General features: G+C 49.2%; 7 protein-coding genes across 7 annotated transcripts; 3 read left to right on the plus strand and 4 right to left on the minus strand.

Moving 5' to 3' along the window:
* Positions 1-209: 209 nt before the first annotated feature.
* VE01_01735 (uncharacterized protein) lies at positions 210-2,776 on the minus strand. The gene is made up of 3 exons (XM_018271253.2): positions 1,785-2,776; positions 1,284-1,721; positions 210-1,228 (listed from the first exon to the last, which is right to left on the minus strand). The coding sequence occupies exons 1-3, from the start codon at positions 1,894-1,896 to the stop codon at positions 453-455; spliced, it is 1,326 nt and encodes a 441-aa protein (XP_018133768.1). The 5' UTR covers positions 1,897-2,776; the 3' UTR covers positions 210-452.
* A 2,703-nt stretch (positions 2,777-5,479) lies between these two features.
* On the minus strand, positions 5,480-8,381 carry VE01_01736 (uncharacterized protein). Its single transcript, XM_018271254.2, has 6 exons — positions 7,462-8,381; positions 7,149-7,217; positions 6,410-7,006; positions 6,294-6,326; positions 6,155-6,241; positions 5,480-6,052 (listed from the first exon to the last, which is right to left on the minus strand). Exons 2-6 carry the CDS (start codon positions 7,209-7,211, stop codon positions 6,008-6,010), a joined length of 825 nt encoding a protein of 274 aa, XP_018133769.1. The 5' UTR covers positions 7,212-7,217; positions 7,462-8,381; the 3' UTR covers positions 5,480-6,007.
* Positions 8,382-12,800: 4,419 nt separating this feature from the next.
* On the plus strand, positions 12,801-13,262 carry VE01_01737 (uncharacterized protein; the record flags this gene model as incomplete). Its single annotated transcript, XM_018271255.1, has 1 exon — positions 12,801-13,262. The coding sequence occupies one exon, from the start codon at positions 12,801-12,803 to the stop codon at positions 13,260-13,262; it is 462 nt and encodes a 153-aa protein (XP_018133770.1).
* A 611-nt stretch (positions 13,263-13,873) lies between these two features.
* Positions 13,874-16,330, plus strand: VE01_01738 (uncharacterized protein; the record flags this gene model as incomplete). The annotated part of the gene is made up of 1 exon (XM_018271256.1): positions 13,874-16,330. One exon carries the CDS (start codon positions 13,874-13,876, stop codon positions 16,328-16,330), a length of 2,457 nt encoding a protein of 818 aa, XP_018133775.1.
* Positions 16,331-20,534: 4,204 nt separating this feature from the next.
* On the minus strand, positions 20,535-22,739 carry VE01_01739 (uncharacterized protein). Its single transcript, XM_018271257.2, has 4 exons — positions 22,113-22,739; positions 21,913-22,014; positions 21,367-21,847; positions 20,535-21,300 (listed from the first exon to the last, which is right to left on the minus strand). The coding sequence occupies exons 1-4, from the start codon at positions 22,396-22,398 to the stop codon at positions 20,592-20,594; spliced, it is 1,578 nt and encodes a 525-aa protein (XP_018133776.2). The 5' UTR covers positions 22,399-22,739; the 3' UTR covers positions 20,535-20,591.
* On the minus strand, positions 22,727-23,710 carry VE01_01740 (uncharacterized protein). The gene has a single exon (XM_018271258.2). The coding sequence runs from the start codon at positions 23,585-23,587 to the stop codon at positions 22,808-22,810; it is 780 nt and encodes a 259-aa protein (XP_018133915.1). The 5' UTR covers positions 23,588-23,710; the 3' UTR covers positions 22,727-22,807.
* A 249-nt stretch (positions 23,711-23,959) lies between these two features.
* On the plus strand, positions 23,960-26,012 carry VE01_01741 (uncharacterized protein). The gene is made up of 2 exons (XM_018271259.2): positions 23,960-24,168; positions 24,239-26,012. The coding sequence occupies exons 1-2, from the start codon at positions 24,013-24,015 to the stop codon at positions 25,268-25,270; spliced, it is 1,188 nt and encodes a 395-aa protein (XP_018133914.1). The 5' UTR covers positions 23,960-24,012; the 3' UTR covers positions 25,271-26,012.
* The last annotated feature ends 60 nt before the right edge of the window (positions 26,013-26,072 follow it).

A 26,072-nucleotide genomic window follows, 5' to 3' on the forward strand; every position in this document is an offset into this window, starting at 1 on the left:
TAGTAGCAACGTATGTTTTTCCCCTCCCGTTCGCGGCCCGTGGAGACGACGTTGGCGTAGGCTATCGAGTGGGAAGGCGGCGTAGAACAGCAGGCCGGCCTCGACCCCCTTTGTTTTAGCCACTCCCACCTACCCGTGTCTGCCCCCGCTGCGCCCCCTCTCTGCGAACCCCTCACGACATGCAACGTACAAGAACCAAGAACAATACTCACGGGGGAAAAAAAAGAATACTAATATTACCCCATCCTATCCTATCCTATCCCTATCCCCATCCCAAACAACGCACGCATTAAACAAAAATGCATATAGCATACTCTCAAAAAACCCCACAACTGCTCCTGTCATTACCCCCCTCATTTTTCAAACCCCGACCCCCACCCCCTCTCCCACATCCCCTCTCCCCCAACAAAAAAAAATATTGTATGTATACCATCCTCTTTCTCACTCTCCCCTCACAGCAACCCCATCCCCAAAACCACCCCCCCAGCAACCACCGCCGCCACGACACTCCACGTCTTCCCCGCAACAGCGCCACTCGGGTTCGTCTCCAGTCCCTGACTAAACCCCGTCTCCGTGCTATCCGCCGCATCCGCCGCCGTCCCCGACCCATCCTGCCCATCCCCGGACGAAGTCGTTGATCCACTCGCATCCGGATGTCCATCCGTCCCCGGTCCCGCGCCATCCAGGCCTGGGATGACCGCCACGCCCGAGCTGGCGGACGGGTCGGCGCTGCTGCTCCCCGAGTCTGCGTAGTTGGCGTTCATGTCTGTGCCGGTGCCGAGGAGGGATTTGAGGATCGTGGGCTTGTCGCCGTCGACGACGGTGTCGTTGGTGCCGGCCTTGTTGTTGTAGGTGTACGATGTCTTCTTGTTGGTGCCGGGCGCGTTGTCGGCGTTGAAGCACTCGACGCTCACGCTCTCGAATTGGGCGTAGTAGTACCCGTTGGCCTGGATGTCCGGGCCGGACCAGTCGATCACGCCGCCGGCCCAGTCGATGGTGCCTTGGGCGTTGGAGGCGAGACCGCCAGGCCAGATGGAGATTTGCACACGCGCGGGGGTCTGGGGGAAGGCCCATTGGTTGGAGGTTGCGTTCCAGGTGTCCTTGCGGAGCTTGGTGCGGCCGACTTGGCCGTCGACGAGCCAGGTGATGGAGTCGGGGGTCCAGCGGATCTCGTACTCGTGGTAGTTGTTGAAGGTGTCGGAGAGGGAGATGTTGCCTCCTTCTTTGTCTGGTGGGGGTTAGGATTAGGTCGAGTGTGGAGCGGTTTGTCGAAGGAGACTTACAGTTCGTGATACCCTGGTAATAATAATTCGTCTGCGCCGTCTTGAGATCAACACCAACATACTCATAGTCAATCTCATCCTTAACATCCGACAGCAGAATAAACGCCGTCACCACCCCCTTCCCCCTCCCCGTCTTAAACTTCGCCTTCACATTCCCATACCACATATACCTCGACGTCGCCAGCACCGTGCCCACCGTACTCGGCGCCATCGTCAGCAGCAGCGAATTCTTATATGGCACCGCGCTCCCATCCATCACCCAGTCCGTCTTGGACGGGTCACCAAGGTACTTCGTTTTCGAGGTGATGCCGGTCATGTCCTTGAATGTGTATGTCTTGTCCTGGCACACCGGCGCCGGCACGCACGAGTCGAGGCCGAAGGAGGAGAGGGGGTCGCAGCCGCCGAGGCAGTAGGCGCCCTTGCCGCAGTCGCCGTATTCTATGGGTGGTCAGCCAGTCGGTCATGGTTGGGTTATTCTAGGGAGTAAGTAAGAAAACTTACGGGAGCAGCAGGGCTGGGATTCCGGGCAGTGGTTATCCAGATCGCACTTCGTCGCGGCATGTACCGTAGCGATGGCCGCGAAGGCGGCCAGGAGGAGTGAAGAGCGGACCATGATGTATTATGTCGTATGGTTCCGCGGCGATTAGTTGTATATATGTATGTACGAGAAAAGTGTCGCTTCGTCCTTCGCAAAATCGAATTCCGAAGCAGCAGCCCAATTTATCCGTCGTCAAAAAGACCGTCCTCAGACACGTCGAGCAGCAAACGGAGACCCTTGACCCTTGAGATATATGTGAACCCCCAAACAGCTTCAGACGCGAAATGTAGTGTTCGCGTTTTCGTGCCTTAGTCGTCGGGCTTTCGCAAGTATTATTCAATCCCTCTTCTTATCCCTTGTCCTTCTCTCTTTACACCTCTCTCCCTCTGTCTCTCTGAAATCCAAAAATTAAGGCGTATAAAACGAACAAGGCGCTAACGAGTGTCGAGCCACAAACGAGTGTATTGGCGTATTAGTATATATAAAAACGAGAGACGCAGGCGACGATGCCGGGGAGAATATCTCGTCGTCGTCGGAATGTTGTGGGATGGAGAGAAGGAGGAGGAGAGGAGAGGAGAGAGATTCGGGGTAGAGGTGGGAGGGTGAAAGAGGAAGGCGCACCACCCACCCGCTGTAATAGTAATGGGTAATCCAATCCGTGCACGCTGGGTCGCACTTGCACCAGCGATTTACAGTAGCACGGTAGCACGGTAGCACGAGAAATAGTTAATTTGCCTAGAGAAGAGACGCGATACCAAGAGAGGTGCGATGTGACGAGAAGGGCTTGGGGGGGCTTGGGGGGTGGGAATTAGGTATTGGATACGGGCAAATGCACCTTCGTATAAGCCGGCACGAGGCGTACATTCTACCCTCTCTCTCATCTCCCTAATTCTGCCTTACGAAGACGAAGAAAAAAGAATCTCATCTCCCCCCCCCATCGCGTGTGTAACTGCTTCACTTTCCCCTTCCCCTCCCCCATGCCCTCACCGCTGAACTTTCCACTTGTGCTCCGTACCACACGATAAACACCAGATGAAGATCCCCATATCCCCCTTCTCCATCATCCACCCCCTCCCCTCCTTCCTCACTAAACATAATTTACTACACTAACCACAGCTCTAGCGCGTTCATACTAAAAGGACCCTTCACTCTACCCCAAACCCCCCCACATCTTGACATTCGACAAGCCGAAGCCGTCCAACCAGCGGCCACCTATGCCAGCTATGCCCACCTTTCTGTTCCGCCCTAAAAATGGCATCGACCCGGCCGCCCGTAATTCCGACAAATTTTGTTACTGGTGCACTGTACTGCTATTAGGTTAGTTAGCGGATACGAGGTGCTGGGTGGGGTGGTCATGGCGTATGTACGGGAGGGAGGCCCAAGTCACGGCACGAAGTCAAAGTCACGACACCTGGTAAGCACGGGACTGGTACGAGGTACGAGGGATTTGCTGTACTGTCTGTGGGTTGGTGGTACTAGCACTAATAAAGTAGAGTAGGGCACAGAGACAAGCAGACCAGCAGGACAAGAACACGATGCCATAGGACAACACCGACGACGACAACAACAAAGACACCACGCCTGTCTGCCCGCCTACCTGCACAATAGCCTAGCCTTCATGCAAGTCATCGCCCTGCATCCATCCATCTCACCACCCGGTATTCCCAATTCCCCAAGACACGATCGTCGGGTTAGTAGTAGTTGGTAGTCTGTTGTGCTTGCTCCTCGCTCCAAAAGTAAAAGTGCGTAGTAACACAGAAGCTAGGGCTTAGATCAGATCATCCCCAGCCCGGTTCGGTCGTTTGTGAGTGCGTCGTTTGTCTCTCTGCTGTGCTCCCAACGAATTTATCGGTATGTAATCAATCATACGACCCAACGCAGCGAGGAAGAGATGGGGGGAGAGAGAGACAGGCAGGCTGGATGCACACTCAACGCACTGCATTCCAGCCTCACAACAGGAAAGTCAACTTCCCCAGTCCAGTCCCAGTCCAGTCCCAGTCCCTCCTCCCACCAATCCACCAATCCACCATCTCCTCCCTCGCCGCCTCGCGCCGCGCCCGTCGCCCCGCGGTGAATTGCAGCAGTATGTACGGTACAAATACCCATCCTTCACAAGTACAGTGAAGGTGCAGTACTCACCCCCTTCTCCATATGTACGTACAGTACCACCCAGCGCCTGTGCGTGCATCATCGTCGGCAAAGGTACAGTACAGACAGGCGCTGTACAATACCTCCCCATCGGCGGCTAGTGCTTTGGAAGGGTAGCTGGTAGTGGTAGTAGTGGTGGTGGCCCATGTACTCTGCGTTACAGCGCGGGTACAAAGCTAGTGGGCGACAGGTACTGGGGAGTTACTCGGGGAAAGGCACTTTACAACACTATAGCTGTGGGTTGGCTGGTAATACTACTAACGCTGGTGCGTGTACTTGCGGTTGATCGACCATGTCCAAGCTCCTCTTATAGCTCGAGAGAAGCTTGAGGATGTATAGAGGGGAGATGTGTGAATTGAAGAGGGAACCCCTCGTGAGGATGGGAAGGGTGTGTACCCCGCCATCGACGGCGACGACACCTCAAATCTCCCCAACTTCACATAAATGCCTCCTGTTGACGCCGAGATCCCCAGGGCAGGAGGGAGTTCACGTTACTTCATTATAGAGGGAAAGCGCGAATGACATAACACAACTCCTCCATAGCGCCTTCCCGACAAACTTTAATCCCCTCGTCGTCCTCCCTTCACGCCACGTCCGTCCGTCAGTTCTGGAAGGCGCCGATGAGACAACCTCCCCATAGCGCCTTCCCGATAAACCTTAATCCATCCCATCCCAATCCCATCCCGTCGTTCCTTCCCTTTGGTCTTTGGTCAAAGTATAATAACCCCCCGCGCCTTCCCCTCCACCTCACCCTTCCAATCGTTTCGCGGCTTCCTTCCCCCCCTCCACACGCCCTCATCCCCGCCCTTTCACGTCTCGCCCCCCCCCCTTCCCCTTGCGTCATCCGCCCCAATAGAAAAGGAGTTTCGAGTAGCCTCAAAAAACGGCCCAAGAAGGTACATCATATAATATAGGGTATACATCATGGGACCAGTATAGTAACTTCACGCCGCTTCACGCATCTCTATCACTCTTACGACTTTCGGCAGCCTCAATGAGTCCCATCTTGCTATTTCACCATTCTTTCGTTTTACGGCCTACTTTCAATCCACCTGATCCAATCAAAAAAAAATCAAAAATCTACGAGCACCACGATCTTCTCTTCTTCTGCCGTCCTACTTTCATATCCTTCCCATACAACAGCAGCTTCACCTTCAATCCCATTCACTATCCTCCTCTCATCATCCTCCTCAAGTGGTAAATAAACACGCGTCGTCCGTACTTTCGTCGGAAAAAATAAAACAAAAATAACAGCATGCATTAAAAAAATAAAATACTCGAATACAAAATAAATAGATTTTACTCTCAATAAAAACGGAGGGAAAATAAATAAATCACATCATTAAAAACGTCCACCACCGCACCGCCATCATCAGAAAAAATAGGTTCAAAGTAGGCACACAGAAAGGGTTAGTAAAAAAAGACCACACATCTCTCAAAAGAAGAAAGTTTTTGTTTTTCTCAAAATTCTCCCATTTGGATTCCGCATTTCCCATATCAAAATCCCCCATCATCCCCCCCCAGCCTATCCCTAACCACCCAACTAACTCAAATCGTTTCAACAAAAGCATAATGAATCCCCATGCCCCCATCAATTCCGCCTGCCTTCCTCCATTCCTCCCATCCATTGAACGAGAACTAACTGCCAACACGAAAAAAAGCAAATAAACGAAAACAAAAGTTAAAAATCAAAAAGACCTCCCTCCCTTCCATCCCATCCTCCCCAATTTTTGCGAAGTGTTGTTGATCGTTCGTTCCTCAGAAACCAATGAAAAAAAGGGGCGAGAAAAATAAAATAGAACAATGGAAAAAAACCAAATTTCCGGCGCCGAGAAGAACAATTTCCGAGTAGACGTGAAGTGACGTGTGTTTGTCAATCGAGGGGTCCAAGTCGAAAAGGACAAAAACAAAATAGGAAAAAAACGGTTGATTACAACGGGATGGTCCTTTGGACACGCCGGGAATGAAAAAGGGGGCGCGTGACTTTGGAGGGCGTGGGCAAGATGTGTGTATATATAGCGTCTGACGAAGGGGAACTTTAAGTCTTGTTCCCGAAATGCTCCTTCGCGTATTGCTCGCATGCCTGAGAGGGGATGTTAGACTCTGGTTTCTGTTCCCCTGCTGGTGATGGGGGTATTGAGGGGCGGGAAGAGTCGAGTGACATCCACAGGGACAAACAACATACCTTTGCGGGCTTCCCGACCTTCTGTCCGATGACCTTCCACTTGTTGGTCTCGTATTCCTTGATTGCATTCAAGAGCGCGGCGCTCTGCTATTAAGTCAGCGCCAGGGTTACGTGTGGGTGGGGGGATGTGGGCATCTACCTCATCTTCGGCAAACTCCGCATAATGCATGTCCTGGAAATCGACGTCAGTTCTGGGGGTTCTCTAAAAACACACACTCTCGGGAGCGTGCAGGGGCAAACGCGGGGATGACAAACCTTGTACCAATGCTTCTTGACACTACCCTCTGTCCTGCTGGGGAAGGTCTTTGCAATCTCAGCCCAGCTGTTGCCCGCCTCGCGCATGTTCTTGAGACGCTGCTCCTCGGCGGCGGTCCAGGGGGTGTTGGTGCGGCTCTTCTTGGCCGGGGGCTGCATGGGCGGCGGGGCAGCGTTAATGGGCTGCTGCTCCTCCATCACGGCGGTTGGCGGGGGTTGGAGGGGCATGTTGGGGCTCTGCTGCGGCGGGATGAGCGGGGCCTGGAGGCGGCGCTTGCGGGCAGCCGAGGCGGACAGGTGCTCAGGCGGGGGGAGGAGCTGCTGCTGTTGCTGGGCCGCCTGTTGTTGTTGTTGTTGTTGCTGCTGCTGTTGCTGCTGTTGTTGCTGATGCTGCTGCTGCTGCTGATATGGGTTGCCCATGCCCTGGGGCTGCGGGTAGCCCATCTGACCCGTCGGGTCGAAGTCCATACGCTTCGACATCGAATGGCTGTAGGCGTCCGGTATGGTGTACTGGGGGAGTATCGGGTAGGTGTGTTGCGGCACACCGGACGTGCGGTGAGGACGCGTCGGTGTCTGGCGCGCGAGGTTTGGTTGAGTCTATACAAACACATCGTGTAAGTACATTGAATACCAAATACTCAAGATGCCATATACCATCTACCATATGGCGAGGTACAAAGGTACCAGGCCATAAGGTGAGGTCAATGGGGGGATGAGGGTGAGGAGGAAAGGTACTTACGACTTCGTGTTGTCGATGTTTGGAGGATGCGTTATTCGGCAGAGCCAAGCCGATGTTGCTCATATCTCTCTATTGTTTCTGTTACCATCCGAGTTTGAAAGAAGGAAGAGTTTGACGTTTTGTCAAACGCGACAGTCGGCCGAGTCAATTGTGACGCGGGCCTTGGTGACTTGAAGCTGAGAGTTGCGTGCGGCCGACTTCCACTCTCTTGTATGGCAAAAGAGCGACGCGACTGCAGCGACGAGGAGGTACAGCGTGTGGGGGGAGGGGCTGGAAGTGAAGTTCCAGAATGAATATGAAGAGAGGCACGTACGGTTGTTAAAGGTGAATGGAGGTACTTGACCGGTTATAAAGATGGAAAAGAAGCCAAAGGTCACTTTGGCGCGTGGCGGAGGTTGAGTGACAAGGAGTGAGTTGTTAAGTGCAAACAAGAGGATTGTTCGTTGGATAGAGCGCGTAGAGTGTTGTTAGAGTGTGTCGAGGTGTGTTGAGATGTATAGTAGTAACAAGAGTAGTATAGTAGTAGAGTAGTAGAAGTAAAGAAGTAGAGGATGTAGAGATGTAGAGATTGTAGAGTTGCAGGAGCAGGAGAGAGGTATACTGGTAGTATATTTGGGTGGATCAGGTGGTACCGTGTCGTGGTCTGTGAGTGGGAGTACAGGAGGATCAGGGCCTGTATGTTTGGTGTGGTGTAGTGTGTAGTAGTGGTGTAGTAGTGGTGGTGAAATGCAGATGCCTGTATCTCTGTATGGGTGATGCGCGGTATGCCTGTTTGTGTTTTTGTATACTGCAGAAGGAGTATAGAACGGTGCGGATAACGACTTTTGGAGCTTTGACGCAAGCTTAGGAGGGTAGAAGGATAGAAGGGATGATGGAACGAAGATGAATTAATCCGTGGCTGGTGGATTGTAGATGGATGACTGGATTGATTGATTGATTGATTGATGGATCTTGATTTGGGGATGGGGGATGGTGGATGGGGGAAGGGGGAGAAGAGTGGGAAGTATTGTATTGTATGGATGTAAGTATGTGCAAGGTCAAGAAAGGTAGAGTAGAGTAGAAGGTGGGTGCACTAAAAGTAAAGGAGGTTAGTAAGAATTGGGACTAGTGTGGAAAATGGATTTGAGAGGGAGGGGAGAGGGGATGGATTGGGATTGGGAGGGATTGGATTGGATTAGAAGGGGGATGGGGATAGGGATAGAGTGGGAAAGGATGATGGGTCGGAAGGGAAAGGATGGGTGGTGGTGGTGGGAAGAGAGAAGAGAGGAGAGAGAGAAGAGTACGGTACGGAAAGTACGGAGGAGGTACGGGGGGTACATATTGTTGAGAAACGGGTAGCACGAAGAACGCAGGGTTAAAGGAGGGCTGGATGAGGGTGGAGGAAGTAGAGGTACAAAAAATCAGGTTGAGGGAAATAGTGAAGCGTGGTGCAATAGTAGAGAGGCGGCAAGCGGTAGTGGTGCCTCTCCCTCGATGGAGTCGGTGGAGACCGGCGGATCGATGGATGGCCGGTGGATTCTCTGGTCTGTTGATGGACAACGCTCGGCGGGCACTTGGTGGTGGACTGGATTGCTTGGATTGCTTGGATTGGCGTTAGATTGGGCAGAACGGTGGAGTCGGTGGATGCGGACCACCATCAACTACACTCGGTGGAGCGAGAGAAACGCGAAAAAAATCCCCAAAACAGGCGGGGCGGGCGCTAGTGCGGCAGGTGGTCATGTACTGCGCCGTACTGGGTTGTACTGTGCGGTACATGTAAGCGACGATCGGGGAGAGGCGACCATGGTGGGAGGTGACCAGAGTCAGTCAGCGACAGGCAACTAGAGTCAACCACAGTCAGCCATATAATGGATTATACAGATACAGATATAAGAGGGGATATAAAAGTAACGCGACCAGGGACGAGGGGCAGACGCAGCGATAAGTACGGTACACTACACCACAGTACTGTAGAGTACAATACAATAAGAAAGCTTCACTCTTTCCCTCTTCTCCATCAAATTGACTCTAGAGCTTACTTGCACAGCACAACAGCATGGCAGATACATCCCCAACACCACACTCAGTCAGCATGCCGCAAGTACCCTCTGTGTTCCCTCTCTGCCTTCCTGTCCCTCCACACTACACACACGCATACTCTACTCGACTGCCATACAAGCATCCTCTGATCTCTCTACTACACGCATATCTGGTCTACCCGACTGCCATACACGCAACTCTAGTCTACTCAACTGCCTCACACGCATATCTGGTCTACTCTACTGCCGCCACACACTCATATACTCCAGTCTCCTCTGCTCACCACACACGCAATTCTACTTCTCCTCACCACAGACACACACATCTACCTCTCCATTCCCCTCCCTCCTCCCATCCCTCCTCCCATCCAAGTCCCCAAAAAGTACCTCACCGTACCACACCATCCCCCAACCAGCCCCCCCTACGACCCACTCCCCCCTCCCTTGGCCGTACCACCCACCGTACCATCCATCCACACTCTACCACCCACCCACCGCACGCTCATCTGCTTGGTGGGTGTATCTGCCGGCAGAGAGATACGTGGGTACTACTTCCCTTCCCCTTCCCAGCCCAGCCCCCGTCGTCCGCGGCGGATGTTGGCGATGTTATCGTCGCGGTACATGCCGGGGTGAGTAATCGTGATCGCTAGAGAAAAGGTAAGGTAAGGTAGGTAAGTATACCTCATCACCGTCAGCACGCGTGGACAGACACGCGATATCAATTATAAACCCACTCAACGTCAACAGCCCTCAACACACACCGAACTCACAGAAAACTTACGCCACAGAACAAGAAACGCGCCCAGACGAAAGAGGCGACGAAGAAACACGGCAGACCGGACACGACAAACCCGCCACCACTACACCTCCTCCTCCTCTCCACCGGGAGGCGACCTTCCCGAGCCAGCAAGCACGCACTTGACCTTCCCTTCCCATCTCCACCCACCACACACACACACAAACCCATGTCCGGCGTCCCCCTCCTCTCTCTTCCTAGCCATAGCTACAGTACAACTACGTCAACACCAACCCCCTCCCCTTCCCCATGCAGCCGCGTGCGCTGATCTAATCTCCCCCCCCCCAGCCATCTCGGCGTGAAAAGAGCATGGGAGTGGTGGTCGTGGTTGTGGCTATTTCGAGATGGTGCCTAGGCTGGTCGGAAATGTCGGAGGGAAGGGTGGTGGTGAGGGTGCTGGGCGGCGTCTCGGCGGGGGGGAGGGATGGGAGGCAGGAGGGATCCGGCGTGTGTGGTTGTGGTGGTGGTGTTGGGTTTGTTGTTGTGGCTGGTTTGGTGGTGGTGCAGATACGGAGGCGCAAGGAGGAGCGGGTGGTGGTGTTGGGGAACGGCTCATACGAAACGGCTCGTACGGATGGGCATACATTCCTTCCTACCTTCCTGTTCCCTCTATCCCATTCCAACCGACCGTTGGGGATGGGTTGATTAAAGACTGATAACTGACTGAATTGATATAACCACAATCACCAGAGTAGCCATTTCAGCCAAGCTTACGTGCATGGCTACGTATGAATTTGTACCATCCACCCACAACCATAGTATACAGAAAGTACACACCTGTACAGCGCTGTACACTATCGCTACATCCCCGACCACTACAAAAGGCTGTATCCCCCGAGTACCAGCTAGGAACGCACTGGACGCCGTCTCTGTCGCGATGGGTGGACGATCACTTTTAGCTGATTGCGGGGTAGCGGCGGTGGGAGGGAGTCGCGGTCGGTACTTTGAGTTTTGCTGGTGATGCTGCATTATAGTATAGTATATTCCGTGTCATCGTGTGTATGTGTGTATGCAAGCACGACCGAGACGAAACATCAACATCAACATCACCCATCCATCTGCCATCTCCCATATCCCATATCCCAGTTCCTCAGCCACAATCACAATCACTATCACACACATAATCACTCAAAATCCCAACACCCATCTCATCCCGCTACTATCCCCAACCATCTGCCTAATCCCCCAAAATAGACTTCCAGCCCCGGCCTTCCTCCTCTCCCCCCCCTAACCCCCTTGCTGCCACACACAGCGCACGCGAGCATACATACTCGCATATCTGGTTCGTCATGTGTTTGTGCCTGTGCTTCTGCTTCTGCTTTTCTCCGTCTGCGCCGGCCCTTGAGTCGCTCTCCCTTTTCGTAGACGGGGAATATGGACACACCCACGCACGGAGGAAGGGGGTTGCCAAGGCTAGTCCAGTACAGTTTGTTTCTTGTCCCGGATCTGCCCGTCTACGTACATGCGTCGTTCCTGATGGCCCCCCGGACGGACGCCTTTGGTCGCAGCACCCTTGGAAGTGCTACTTCAAGGGGCAGGGATATAAAAAAAACACCGGGCTGCGCGGCTGGGTGATATATATATCTAGACATGTAAAAAAAAAAACGGCAAAAAAACATACAACAGTGGGTATTCGCTGGTGGTCACCTACCCAACTACTAATCTACCGATCTCAAGCAATCCTCTGGCTAATAGTTAAATCGGTGCCATCCGGCCTAGTGGGTGAGCCTCGCCGCCCTTACCCCTTGTTTTGTGATCGCAACCATCTCAACCACCCCTAAGTCTGTGGACTTGCACAGCTTCATTACATATCCCATATATAATGGCTACCTTCCTGTAATGGGCACAGTACCGCAGTAGGTGTTACAGTAGGCGAAAGAGCAATGTGCAGTAAAAGACAGCACCGTGATATATAGAGTACCGTATCGCTAGCAGCACAGAAACCATGTACTGTAATAAAGTTTGGTTACTGTAGAAGTTAAAAGACACCACACAGTAATATTTACAGTACTACATTCAAAGATGTAAGCGGCGATTACTATGAATTCGCGTGATTTCAGCCACTCACAGATCTACGGCTCCTGCGCTTAAAATTCGATCCGATATAACTAAAGCAACACGGATAAACAGCGACGCAGCCAAAATCGTGTGAGAATCCCCGGCTACCGTAATCTTTCCCTTAGCACACGGAACAGGAAGCTTTACAGTAACCGCAGTATATAGGACTAATTAAATTACTACACTATTCTACAGGGCTTCGTACAGTATATGTAGAGCTTAAGGGGGGCCACAGAACCCTGAGTAATCGCCAGCTAAGCTGCTTAGAGCTCAGCTGTGATTGTGGCTACATCTTGGGCAGCACCACAGCCGCACCGAGCCATCCTGGGAGGTGGACGCTGTGGCTGGGGAAAACCTTCGGTTACAGGGTTAATAACCCACCGAATCCCAGTCCGCATGTCCGCCTTCCTCCAACAGCAACCTAGATCCTTCAGAGGGAATGCGCCTTTAAATCTCAAAAATTCACGTAATTGTCATGAATGTAGTGACCAGTGTGCTGTTGCCGCTAAAGTAGCCACTTATATTGGAACGCGACAGTACAAACAACAGTAGCCCGTCCTGGAGACTTGCATGAGCTCAGCCTCGTTCTGTTGGCATCGCGCAGTCCACATTCATTTAATCCGCCATGTCAGCTTTTTCGTCACCTAGGCTTCGGAGTGCTTTATTTTCTGACAGCTTGCTTCATCCTCTAACGTAAGGTCATCCCGCACAACCATTTTCCACTTCCATTTCGGATGCTGATGATTTTGACAGATTGTATCGTTCCACAACTATTGTAACATGGAGGCCATAGGACTAGCGGTCGGAATCGCAGGATTGGCGGGCCTGTTCAGTACCTGCCTTGATCTTATTGACAAGGCTAACTCTTACAGAGACTACGGTCCTGAGTCACGCTCTGTTGTCGCACAGTTTGAAGCTAACAAGCTTCTGTTTAGAAGGTGGGCTCAAAGTGTTAGGATAGAAGAAGGCAATCCCAAGAACAATCATCATAGTGCTCTAGACAATCCCGCGACTGCTTTAGTGGTATTGAAAATTTTGTCGAGCATACAGGAAACCTTCAACAAGACCGAGAATGCCCTGTTAAACATGCAGCATGTGTCGACAGCCGATCCGAGCTCTAAGAGCTTTGACTATACGCAAGGCTCGAATCAGAATGTGGAGTCCAAGGTATCGACGTCGAAGCGCCATAAGATCGGATGGGCCTTGATGGGAAAGGCGAAATTCATCCAGCAAGTCCTTTAGTTTGGGGCTCTAGTCCAGAGACTGAATAGCTTAACGTCTGTAGATCACTTAAAAGGTATTTCTTCTCCTCTTAGCCATTGGGTTTAAGTCACTCACTGATTGTAGAAAGTGATGTTGCCAACCCTCGAGATTTTTCCAAATCGTAAAGCCTTCTGACTGAAGCACTAAAGTTGATCGAAGGTCAGATTGCGGTAGAGATCAAAATCGAAATCGAAACCTAGCTCGGTGCTACCTGGACCAATGGACTTTATGACAACTTTACTCGAAGTAGGCTAGACGGAACTTGTGACTAGATCTTAAGTAGCCCTTCATTTTTGGAATGGGTCTCCTCCGAATTCCCGTCAGACTCTTCAAAGGTGCTGTGGGTCAACGGGCCAGCAGGATATGGGAAGACGACTATCTGTGCCAGGGTCGTCGAACATCTGTCAACGATACTAAAATCTCCCCTCGCATATTATTTCTTTTCAGCCGACTTTGAAAGCCGAGGCGACCCCTTTGTCGTTATTCGATCCTGGATAGCACAATTAGTAGCGTGTAATCGAACTGCCTTTGAAATCGCCCATGAAGAGTGGCAAGCAAAAGATGGCCATGTTGCATCTCGGACTGCCATCATGAACCTCTTTAAGCTCATCGTTAGCAGTCTACCAAACTGCACATTTGTCCTTGATGGGCTCGATGAATGCGCTTGGTTAGAGGCGAACCCAATGGCTACGGATGGAGATGGCCGCACTAGTTTCCTTACATCTCTGATCGATACCATTGCAAAAACCACCACCCGAATTATGGTTGTTAGCCGTGATGAAGCTGATATTCGCTCGGGGATATATAGCATACACCCCAGTCAGGGCGTGTACGAGCACAAGATTTCTCCCGTAGATGTTCAATCTGACGTTTCACTGTTCTCGAAGAGCATTGTCAACAAGAAGCTAAAGAACAAAGATGAAATGGTTAGAAATAATTTATCACAGAGAATAGTCGACCGCAGCAATGGGATGTTCTTATGGGTGAAAATGCAGGAGGGTAACTTGCGCGGGGGTAAAAGCATATTGCAACTGCAAGAAACAATTGATGAAACCCCGACAGGCCTAAGCCATCTTTACGATCGAAATTGGAAGAAAATTATAGGCCTTCAACAGAGTGATAGAACTCGGGCGCTCTTAATTTTACGTTGGGCAGCGTTTGCGATGCGGCCTCTCACTGTCCTGGAAATCACAGAAGCCCTCCTTGTTATGGATGATGACGGCTATGACAACATCCTGGTAAACGGTCTCCTAGATGAGATTGATGAAGAGTACGTTAATAGTGAGATCAAGGGTCTCTGTGAGTCGCTTGTAGAGACTCGAGGAGCATCCACTAAGGGGAGTTTCGCATCAATGACCGTTCACCTAGCACACTTCTCAGTCAAGCAATATCTCCTACACAACATGCCAACGTCTAGCCTACTAGGAAACAATATATCTTTACAGAGTAGCGAGGCCATTCAGTGCAATGAGCTAGCTAAAACTTGCCTGCGCTACATCAATTTCCGAGATATTTGGCAGCAGCGCGTTTGTTCTAAGGACAGCGTTGATAGCCGGCCCTTCCGAGACTACGCAGCTACTTCATGGCATCGGCATCTTTTTCCTGCAGGAAAAAACTACACCGATGTACTTTCCCTGGTAAATCGACTGTTTCATCCTGAAAATATCAATTGGCAATCATGGGCAGCATGGTTTGATTCTGTTGAACCATTAGTGCCTACTAAGGATTTAAATGAAACAAGGTCGATGAGCCCACTGTACTATGTGTCACTTCTTGGCATCTATGATGCTGTTGTGTACCTAACAAAGGAGTTGAAACTTGACCTGAATTACGTTGGTGTAGGGCATAGAACACCATTATATGCAGCCTCATGGAAAGGCAACATCGATGTGGTTAAGGTGCTACTGGAGCTTGGAGCCGATGTTATAGTTGCGGATAGTAACGGAGCAACACCGTTAAAGCGTGCGTCACAACACGGGCACGTCAAGGTAGTCAAGGTGCTACTTGAGCACGGGGCCAATGTCACTGTTGCTGAAGAAGGAGAAACACCGTTATATATTGCGTCATACAATGGGCACGTTGACGTAGTTAAGGTGCTACTTGACTATAGAGCCGATGTCACAATTGCTCTTAGAGGATGGACACCGCTAAGTGCAGCTTCTAGCGGTGGACACGTTGATGTGGTTAGGGTGCTTCTTGAACGTGGAGCTAACACAACAATTACAAACAGCGATGGAATGACACCACTATATTTAGCATCAATTTATGGATATGTTGATGTGGTCAAGGTGCTACTTGAGCATGGAGCTGATGTTACAGTTGCAAACATTACTGGATGGACACTGCTAAATGGAGCATCAAGCAGAGGACACGTTGATGTGGTTAGGGTGCTTCTTGAACATGGAGCTAACACAACAATTACAAACAGCAATGGAATGACACCACTATATTCAGCATCAATTTATGGATATGTTGATGTGGTTAAGGTGCTACTTAAGCATGGAGCTGATGTTACAGTTGCAGACATTAACGGATGGACACTACTATATTTAGCATTAAGCAGAGGACACATCAATGTGGTTAGGGTGCTTCTTGAACATGGAGCTAACATAACAATTACAAACAGCAATGGAATGACACCACTATATTTAGCATCACTTAATGGATATGTTGATATAGTTAAGGTGCTACTTGAGCATGGAGCTGATGTTACAGTTGTAAACATTAACGGATGGACACCGCTAAATGCAGCTTCTAACAATGGACACGTTGATGTGGTTAGGGCGCTTCTTGAGTATGGAGCTGATGTAACAGTTGCAAACAGCGATGGACTGACACCGCTAAATGCAGCATTAATTTATGGATATGTTGATGTGGTCAAGGTGCTACTTAAGCATGGAGCTGATGTAACAGTTGCAAACAGCGATGGACTGACACCGCTACATGCAGCATTAGTTAATGGATATGTTGATGTGGTCAAGGTGCTGCTTGAGCATAGAGCTGATGTTACAGTTGTAATGGATAATGGATGGACACTGATAAATTAGGAATATGGAAATATTTTGGGATATGCCGTACATAATGCTAAGGCATCATTGGTACAGCTTCTGCTTGAAGTGGATACAGACACAAACCTTAGCAGCGACGATTATGGACAAGCCTTACAACTTGGATGCATTAATGGTAATGTACCTATTGTCGACGCACTAATATGTGCCGGAGCAGATCCCAATAGGGTAGATGAGCATGGATGGACTTCACTATGGTGTGCTTCACAATTTGAGCAAGATGTTATTATGGAGCGGCTTGTTGCATGTGGAGGAGATCCATCTTTGGCCACACGAAATTCGACACTCGCACTAACGTCGTGGAGTTTAGTAGATAAGTCTCCTCGCCTAGTTTTAAACGAGGATGCTATTACCATTAAATATGCTAGTAAGTATTCCCTACGCCCTGAGAAATTCGCGTTACTGATCAAAGTAATCGCGAAGGCATAGAGGGGAACGGAAAGGCGAATGCGGCAGCAGCTCGAGCGAACCACCCAATTTCTCTCTAGAATGCTCCTTTTTACTTTGAGATTACAGTCCTGGATAGTGGTGATACAGGGTAATCCGTCTCTCAAATCTTTGCTGCGTGTGCTAACATCTTTTTCTCCTAGAGAGATTGGGTTAGGTCTCTGTAGTGGGTATGCACCCATTAACGCTATGCCTGGGTGGAACCTTTCATCGTGGGGATATCATGGAGATGACGGCTACATCTATAACTCATTAGATACAGGGAAACCTTACGCTGATGTATTTGGGACTGGGGACGTCATTGGGTGTTGCCTCACCTGTGATAATGAAATTACTTTTACTAAAAATGGGATTTCCCTTGGTAAGTTAGTTAATATCTTTTGTTGGCTATAGACAAGCTAATACTACAATCTAGGAAGTGCAATGAAGGCCACAGAAGGCAAACTATACCCTGTTATTGGCATGAAAAGTTGTGGTGCTTGCATTCGAGTAAATTTTGGCAATGAGCCTTTCCAATGTGATTTCGCGCTAATCTAAGGGGCGACCATTTTACTAGAGTGGAAAGCTTGCAAGAATTGGAAAGGATGTCTGTTAACAGGGTGCGAGCTGGGGTGCCTGTTGACGAGTTCCCTAGATCTATTGTTGGGGCGAAATCGCTTTCTAGGGCTTACGTTTAGATGGAGATATGCTAGATTTCAATGCAAGTCCACAGGTCCCATGCCCCGATTCCGCGCTATGCCTATTGGCACGATTGAGACTATTAGCCAGAGGATACGCAAGCTTGTGTATGGCAGAGCGGACGGGATGCCCAATTCCCTTAAGTCTATGGTCGTATGTGGGAGTTGTGCAGTTGTTAGTGGTGATATATACTATCCCCCCTCCCCCACCCGATATAGAGAAAAAAGGCGTAAATAGTTCCCCTACCTAGATCTGCCTGTCTATGTACATATATATAATAGTAGGTATTCGTAGGAGGAATATAAAGATTTAGATGGGTAGATTACGATTTCTAGAGATTCGTTGTGTGATTCCGTAAGCGTGAACTAAAATGTAGAATTATATAGTACGATGGCATTTACTTACATAGTAGCTCTAGAGGCTATTCCGCATGTTACAACTAAACAACTAGTGCATCGAACTTAGCAGGGTCTTCCTAGGATAACTCTAAATAAACCCCTAAGTAATAGGACCAGCGCCGCCGCCACCACTGCCGCCGACTCCGACGCAGACCGCACGGCTGTCGCTTACGCCAAGACCAGAATACACCCCTGTGTCACAGTTAGTCCCGATCCAGGGGTTCCAGGATGTTAGTTGAGCAGGCGTGATATCGAAGTCCTCAGCGATGTCAGAGCAGAGCTGTAGTCCGACAGACCGGCCATCGACGGCCGTAAAGCAGGTACATGTTGATATTATTCCCGGATGCGGGTGGTCGGCGTAGTATTCAAGGAAATCGTCTTCTATGATTAGGGCTGAGTTTTTAATAACTCATGTTAGCTTTGCGAGGTGGTTTAGTGTGTCTAAATCGTGCTCACGGACGGCATGGGGTCCGACTTACGGGGCAGAAACGAAGTGCCGTTTAAACCGCAGTACCTGTATCCCTCCTGTAGCATGCACGGATCTACAGATGCTAGGCTCGGGTTCCATGAGAGGAAGTCGGCAAGCGGAACCTCAAAGACCGTCGTGGTGTAGTCGCAGGTATTAGCATTATTGATGATGGCGACTGTATCCGGGTGTACACTCTAGTCGGTGATTGCGGGGATGGAGAAGTGGTCGATGTAGCCGTCGCAGTCGGATGGGGTTCCAGGGGCGATTGGGAGTTCGACTATGGGCGTTATGATCGGTTCTGTAGTTGAGAGAGGTTGCGTCGTAGTAGTGATAGTGCCGTCGCCTAGGTCGTCTCTAGGAGGACTGACGCAGATTAGAGTCTCGGCGAGGGGATCAAGATTCGTGCAGAGCTGGTTGATATTAGGGTTCCAGTTCAGGAGACTAATGTCGTTCATGTAGCTGTGCTGTGCCAGGATACTCTCGCAAGTCTCATTATACTTCACATGGTATAGATCACAAGGACTTGCAAATTCAGGGTCGTAGCCAAACGGCTAGTTTAGCTGGGTTTGCACGACCCCAAGTATGCAATCAGAGAAAGTTTGAGCTAATGACAATGGGCCGGATCCCAACCAAGAGACAAAGATCTCATCGCAAAACTGGCCTATAGAGCTGCCGTTATATAATCAGCGTTAATGACTGATCGGAAGCGGTTTCGACAGAGGGGGGGGAATCAACAAGACCTACGTGTCTTTTCTACACGAAAGATCGTATGTGTATAAGAAACGATCAACTACATAAGTAGCTGTATACCAAATATAATTAGCTATAGATACTTATTAGGCAGAAACAGACCGAAGATGATCGAGCTATAGATGTCTAGACGGACCAGGCTAAATGACGCCGTCAAACTCAACAACATCAGTGTCTAAATTGCAGCCCAAGGCAATGGTTTGACGGACGTTTGTTAAAGCTGTACAGCAAGCTGGAGTGCATAATGCCGTGAACTGCTCTAAGTCGAGGCGCGGATTAGTAGCGGAGACGCCTATCAGAAAGCTAGGGCAGTTGGGGGCAGTCGTGTTGAGAGCTTCCATGCAGTTTTCGCTAACTCCTAGATAGTCTAACTCCATCGCCGTATCTTTAAACTGTTAAGCGTTAGCGCTACTGGCTAGATGTGCTAGTAGTAAAAGTGATAATGAACAGGTGAGTGTCATGGTGCCGAACGAACGAATTCTTTATCAAAACTGCCATTCTGACCGTCTAGGACAATATTACATCTAATTCCAATATCTTTAGCTCAAAATGGTCTAGTTAGCGGGATTCTCCTCGCGATTTAAATTGAAGCTTGGCGAAGTGTTAATATCCATGGGTTGTCCTGCTGCCGAGCCTTAGTCTAAGCTGAGATAGCTGCCAAAAGAAAAATGAGGATTCTATTTCCTATTTCCTGTTTCAAGTGTTCAATATTTAGGATCCATAAACCCGTAGGACAATTAGCAGTTAATACCGAGGTTAGTGCGCTCTATATATGTACGGATTTAGTAATGTAAGGTATGCCGTATCTTCCGCATTGCCTTGGTTTTTTACAGCTACCAGATTGTTCCATGGTCAGAATTTACCACATATCATCTCCAATCTAAGGATTGGATTTTCTAATTCCTAATATGAATTTCCTCTTTAACGGACCGCTGGCGCATGCTTAGCTACCATTTCTAGGTCTCCGAGTTGTTATCATCCTTAGTCCGAGCCTTCAGGTTCTGCTTCACCTTCCTTGAGGACGGCATACAATTCATCTGATCTTGTTAAATATAGTGCAGTTAGGGCCTTTAACGATTCCAAACCACCATCAGTTTCATCTCTCTCTTCTTTGTCTGTTGTTCCCCTACCCGGATCTGCCTGCCTACGTACATACATCCTTCCTGATCCTCCGGACCCTTCCGCGCCTATTCGGAACGTCAACCTTTAGAGCTGGCCGGGCCGAGTTTATGTATTAGAACGGCAATACAAAAGAGGCAAAAAACATACAACAGGGGGTATGTATTCGCTAGTGGTCATCTACCTAACTACTACTACTAAAAAATGAGCTTGCTCCTGTTAATTAAGTCCCGTGGTTTATATTCGTTTGTGATAAATGTACTATGGGACAATAGTAAATGTTATGAAACAAAACAGCACTTGGGACATAGAACTTCTTGATGGTGATAAAAGAGTGTATTGGGTATATTATCTTTCTAGCTTTACAGACCAGCTCTATCTATATAAGAAGCCAGTCATAGCCCAAATGGCCGACACTAAATATCCACTGCGGCGAGGATAGCTCCCCATAATCCTCCCGTGTCCAGTATTCCTGCAAGATCTTAGAGGCATTGACCGCATTCAAGCAACTTGTTTCCGCCCAAAATTGCGCCAAGCAACTGGTTAGAAAATCCCTTTGGGCTTGCGACTGACACTCTAGGCCGGCAATGAAGATAGGCCAGAGGATACACTTGAACAAGATTTGGTCGTCCTTTAGTGCCTCGATAACACCTAGTAATGCACAAACCAAATCATCCTGCGACGTGACATTACCCGTGAGAGCATCAAGTACACGCCTGCCATATATGAGAGAGCCAAGCTGGAACGATTGTGACAACTTGCAAAGCTTATCTATACCCTGCATCGAAGGCGACGGTAGTTGCGGGAGCAGGCCCGATGCCCACATGTAGGAATCGAAATCCCGTACAGACTCAAGCATGGTAGTGATGTGTCGGGTGTGGGAGAGGATGGCGGTGTCGTCTGATGGCGCCTGGTCTGCGATGATGTCTCGCTGGAGCGAGAAAAATTGTATGGCGTGGAGGAGATGATCCGGACATCCGAGAAAGGATTGCTGGACCGATTCCTGGGGCGGCGTGCCAGACTGGTCTAAAGAGATCGGCTGGGATAGTAGCCTAGGGCGTGCAAAGGTTGCTCCGAGTGTTTCAATCCTAGTATTGTATTAGCAATTCATCTACAATCTATGCGAATTGATAGTTCTGTGCGGATATACATACAGATAGATCTGTCTGGTGATGAAACTACGTATCGCCTGGACAGTTCGCCCGGGATCCAGCTCGTTGGCAGTTTCCAACCCAGATGATGGCCAAATGGACGCAATTAAGTTCTTAGCACCTTCGAGATGAAAATTCCATCTATCACAGCCGGACTCCAAGAGGTCTAGAAACACCAGGAGGAATATACTAGCCGCTATGGTGTCTTGCCTACGTGATACTGCATCGTTTAACGCAAGTGATAGCGCTTGAATGGCTTGACATTTGTATAAAAGCGCATCCTTGTCGGAGGTGCTTGAGGCAGGAGGTGTCGCTAGCAGAGGCTGCTGGCGGAAGAGATAATGTCTATTGGCGTTATGCCGTGCTGCAAGGGCTAGAATTGCCTTGAGTAGAGTTGAGTCACCCAGAGCAAGAGATATTAGGTTCCGAAAAGGATTCTGGTCACTGTCGTACACAATGAATAACTTGCATATGCATCTATTGTCTGCATATTGATGTTAAATCCCTTCTGGGAAATTTGCTAGTGGGATTGAAAACTTCTATACTTACAGTAATCTAGGTAATATCCGGAGGCTCTGTCCAAGCTTGAAACAGAAGGATCTTTTAGAGATAATGGTAAGCTTGATAGGGGGCCGCTGATATTATTGGTATCTGATTTTATTAGTAATTAAGTCCATTTAAATATGATACCGAGGAAGGATTTTTCTCGAGTAACATCAAGATCAGCTATAGTATTACAGATTTCTCACCATTGTACTTAAAACCATTCGTCACCGGCAGCTTTGGGCGTGTAGCAGAGGACTTGATTAAATCACACCTCGTGCCTGTTGATGTCCCATTGAAGTTTGCTGCTGCAATCGAGGCGTCCTGGACTGATAGTCCTCGCATCTTGCCTCGAACGGACATGCCTTTTACCCATCTGATGGGCCTCTTCTCGGAACATTCCAACCCCGCCTTTTCACATTTCGCACAGGGCATTCGGGATCTGTCGCATTCAATGTGCCGACGGCGGCACGTGTAGCAGGGAGTATACATTGCGATTTATACCAGAGAAATCAACAATGGAAGGGTAGCCATGTACAGCAGCTGCAACGCAGGCACTATGACGTATTCACGCGGAATCCTAAGAGCTGGGTTGCTATTGTAGCAGAAAATAATACAAGAAATGTAAAATGGGAAATCAAGAGGACAGACAGGTATCAAAGAGTGGTCTGCCGTTCGCCTTCGTTGTCAGATGGGATTTTCAGTGGCGAGAATAACTGATGGTACCAAGTCCCGATTACTAAGCAATTCTTGTACATTTATCGGGACCCGCCAAACTTTAATAGTTGAGTCACATAGTTCACAACCTATGCAAGATCGTGGCAATTTCAGATTGTGGAGGACTTGCTATCTTAAAAGTTTATATGACAATCGCCGTGGGCCCTGGGACAACGGCATCAAGTCATCCCCGTTTATGAGAGTCTTTCAGCTGGCCACGTTCCCCAACCGTCTTTGCGATTCCCTCACCAACCTCCGTCCCCAAATTCTCAAAGCCGTTGATGACTCCCTCCCGATCTCCCTTGCTAAGCTCCTGACTCATTTTAAATTTCCCCCCCAAACGATCAATCCTGATCTCGATTCCGATGATATTCTTCTTCATAATCTCAATATAGGGAGACGGCGCGTCGGACACCTCCCATGGCGACGACTTATCTCCTCCAGTATAGCCCATGATCAGCGACTCGGATTGCTGAGTCAGGTCTCCGAGTTGCTTCCGTAAGAAGGAACTCGTCTCGTCCGACTGGGAATTGCAGTAGACCCTGACCTTGCCGTACACCTCTACCGCAGAATAGTTCCAGGTAGGAACCACCTTCCCGGAGTCTGGTTTGGTTTCAACGTAGAATTTAGGCGTGACATAGTGGTGGTGTGGTCCATTGAAGAGAACCAAGACTTCATCCAAGAGCTCAAGTGTATCGTGACCCTGCTCCTTTCTAGCTGCTACCGCCTCCATCAACACCTTCGCTTGCGGATTTTGCTTTGCAATATGACCCCGCAGTATTCCATTTGACAATGTTCCGTCCGCGGTCTCGGGAACATCTAATACAAAAGGAATATGACTCGCTAGGATCAAGGGATGCTGTGGTGATCTGATTGCCGTCGTCAGAATGCCCAGGGGATTCTCCCGGATCAGTTGTTGTAGAGCGGGAATATGTGCCTCCGCGTGGATCCCTCGGAGATACATTGTGAGTGTTAAAGAAATAGATAAAATTTGCGAACACTGTCCGCAGTCTAAATGTGATGCTCTGCTTCCCGAGAAGTATATTTATTCATCAAGTATATCACGGGACTTGCAACTTCAACTGGGTATACCTCGGGAAATACGTTAGTGTGGTTACTTTTTTAGGAAGTTAATGGGAGTGGAGCTGTCAAAGCGATGACGCCAACTCCTACAAGGATAAAGTCTGTTTTGGGCAGTTAACTGGAGTGGGGCGAAACTATGGAGATCACCACTAACGAAATCGACACCAAGGTAATCGAAAGACTAAGTAAATAGGCTATCTGAATATAAATATCAGTATTGATGCGTAAAGAGAGCAGTAAGATTCATTTCTCCCTCTATTTTCTAATTTTTTTCTCTTGAAGCACTTTCTATTCTATGACCTCAAAATGCCAGTACAAGAGCATAACCACCCCGCTACCCGAGCATTGCATGCGGATGATCCGTTAAATCTAGTAACTGATGTCGCACCGCCAATGCATTTGTCAACGACATTCAGGTATCCCAGCGAGCTCGAGAAGCTTATCCCGTCAGAAGATCCAGTCGTGGGTTCCCATCCTTACCTGGGCTTCTTGCCCTATGGTTTAAACAAGAAACTGATAATGTGCCATCTAGGCAGAATTTGATGGGAAAAATTATGTCTACTCCCGGGAATTTGCACCGAATGCAACGCGATTTGAAGCCATTCTATCCTCTCTTCTCCAGGGCCACGCCGTGTGCTATGCCACTGGATTGGCCGCCCTTCACGCTGCACTATTACTCCTGAATCCTCGTCGCGTATCAGTAGGCGAAGGATACCATGGAAGTCATGAAGTAATATCAGTTATTTCCCGTCTCTCGGGGTTGCAGAAATTGGGTCTTGACTGCCCGGCAAGCGACTTAGAAAAGGGAGATGTAATCCTACTTGAAACCCCAATCAACCCACTAGGGACTGCTTTCAGTATTGAGGAATATGCTAAGAAGGCTCATGAGAGAGGTGCCTATCTTGTTGTAGACAGTACGTTCGGTCCACCTGGCTTGCAAGACCCATTCTTGTGGGGGGCTGATATAGTCATGCATTCGGGGTCGAAGTATCTTGGGGGCCACAGCGATATGTTATGTGGCGTCCTCGCAACGCAGCGTCAGGACTGGACAAAGCAGCTCTTCGAGGATCGCTTTGCCCTTGGGCATGTTATGGGAAATTTGGAGAGTTGGCTGGGTGTTCGGAGCTTGCGGACGTTGTCAATCCGTGTGCAACATGCCAGCCGGAGCTCTGCAAAGCTGATTGCGTGGCTCCACGGTTCTCTCAATGAACCGAATCCGATTCCTAACAGTGAAGCGCATGTTGTACAGGCGGTTCTTCAGAAGATTTTTCATGCGAGTCTCCAAGATGAGCCTTGGGTACGGAGGCAGATGCCGAACGGCTTTGGCCCGGTCTTTGCTCTCGTTCTGCGCAACGAGGAATTCGCTCGCGGATTGCCAAGAAAATTAGCCTTCTTCCATCATGCAACAAGTTTAGGTGGAGTGGAATCTCTCATTGAGTGGCGCGCAATGTCTGATGCCAGGGTGGATCGAAAGTTGCTGAGAGTTAGTATTGGATTGGAGGATTGGGAAGATTTGAAGAACGATCTACTGCAGGCATTCCGGTCGCTAGTGGAAGAGCAGTGATTGTTTTTTGCTTACTATATCGAAATCCAAAAATATGCAAGATGAACTCTCATCGCAATATAGTTATCTCAATCTTCTTATGCACCACCATACATATCTATCCACGGTCGCTACGTAGATAAATACGCCAATTCAGCTCAACTACGGATGGGCCATATGTATAAGCTGGTCACTTGTTGGTTAATATATACCATCACCACCCCCCAATGATTATGGCTTCATTGACTATTTTTATGCCGGCAAAGCTAAGATTCTCATCACGACCAACAACCTCCTCCGTGGTCTCAGCTTTGAGTCAGTATCGCTAGTCATCTTAGACCATATTCCAACGAATGGCCGGGTCAAAACAGATCCTGACTACGATACCTACCTGTATCATATTAGTCGTTTATTTTGTCTTGGATCAGAGGGGAAAACATCGTCTAACCAGACCGATGGACCTGACATGAACGCAGTTCGAGCCACAGGAAGACTCAAGCCAGAGATGGAACTATAAAACAAATAGCCGCAAACCCCTGCCAGCCCCCAATCCTTTTTCCCAACTAACCATCCCATGCGCCCTAGTTCCTGAAACAGGTGATCTTGCTTCAATTGCCGACAAAAGGACACTGAAAGCTTAGAGAGATAACCCATAAGAATACTTTCTACTAAACCCCCCACAAGACCCCGTAGAAAGCCGTTGAAAGGACTATAATAGAGATCAGGGAACACTAGATATGGACTATATATGGACTTTCGGGAGACATAACAGAAGAGAAGGAAGTAAAATCATCTGGTAGACTAGTGCCCTTCAGGTTTAGAG

This window comes from Pseudogymnoascus verrucosus (genome assembly GCF_001662655.1).
Source record: "Pseudogymnoascus verrucosus strain UAMH 10579 unplaced genomic scaffold scaffold_5, whole genome shotgun sequence".
In the NCBI taxonomy this organism is placed as follows: domain Eukaryota; kingdom Fungi; phylum Ascomycota; class Leotiomycetes; order Thelebolales; family Thelebolaceae; genus Pseudogymnoascus; species Pseudogymnoascus verrucosus.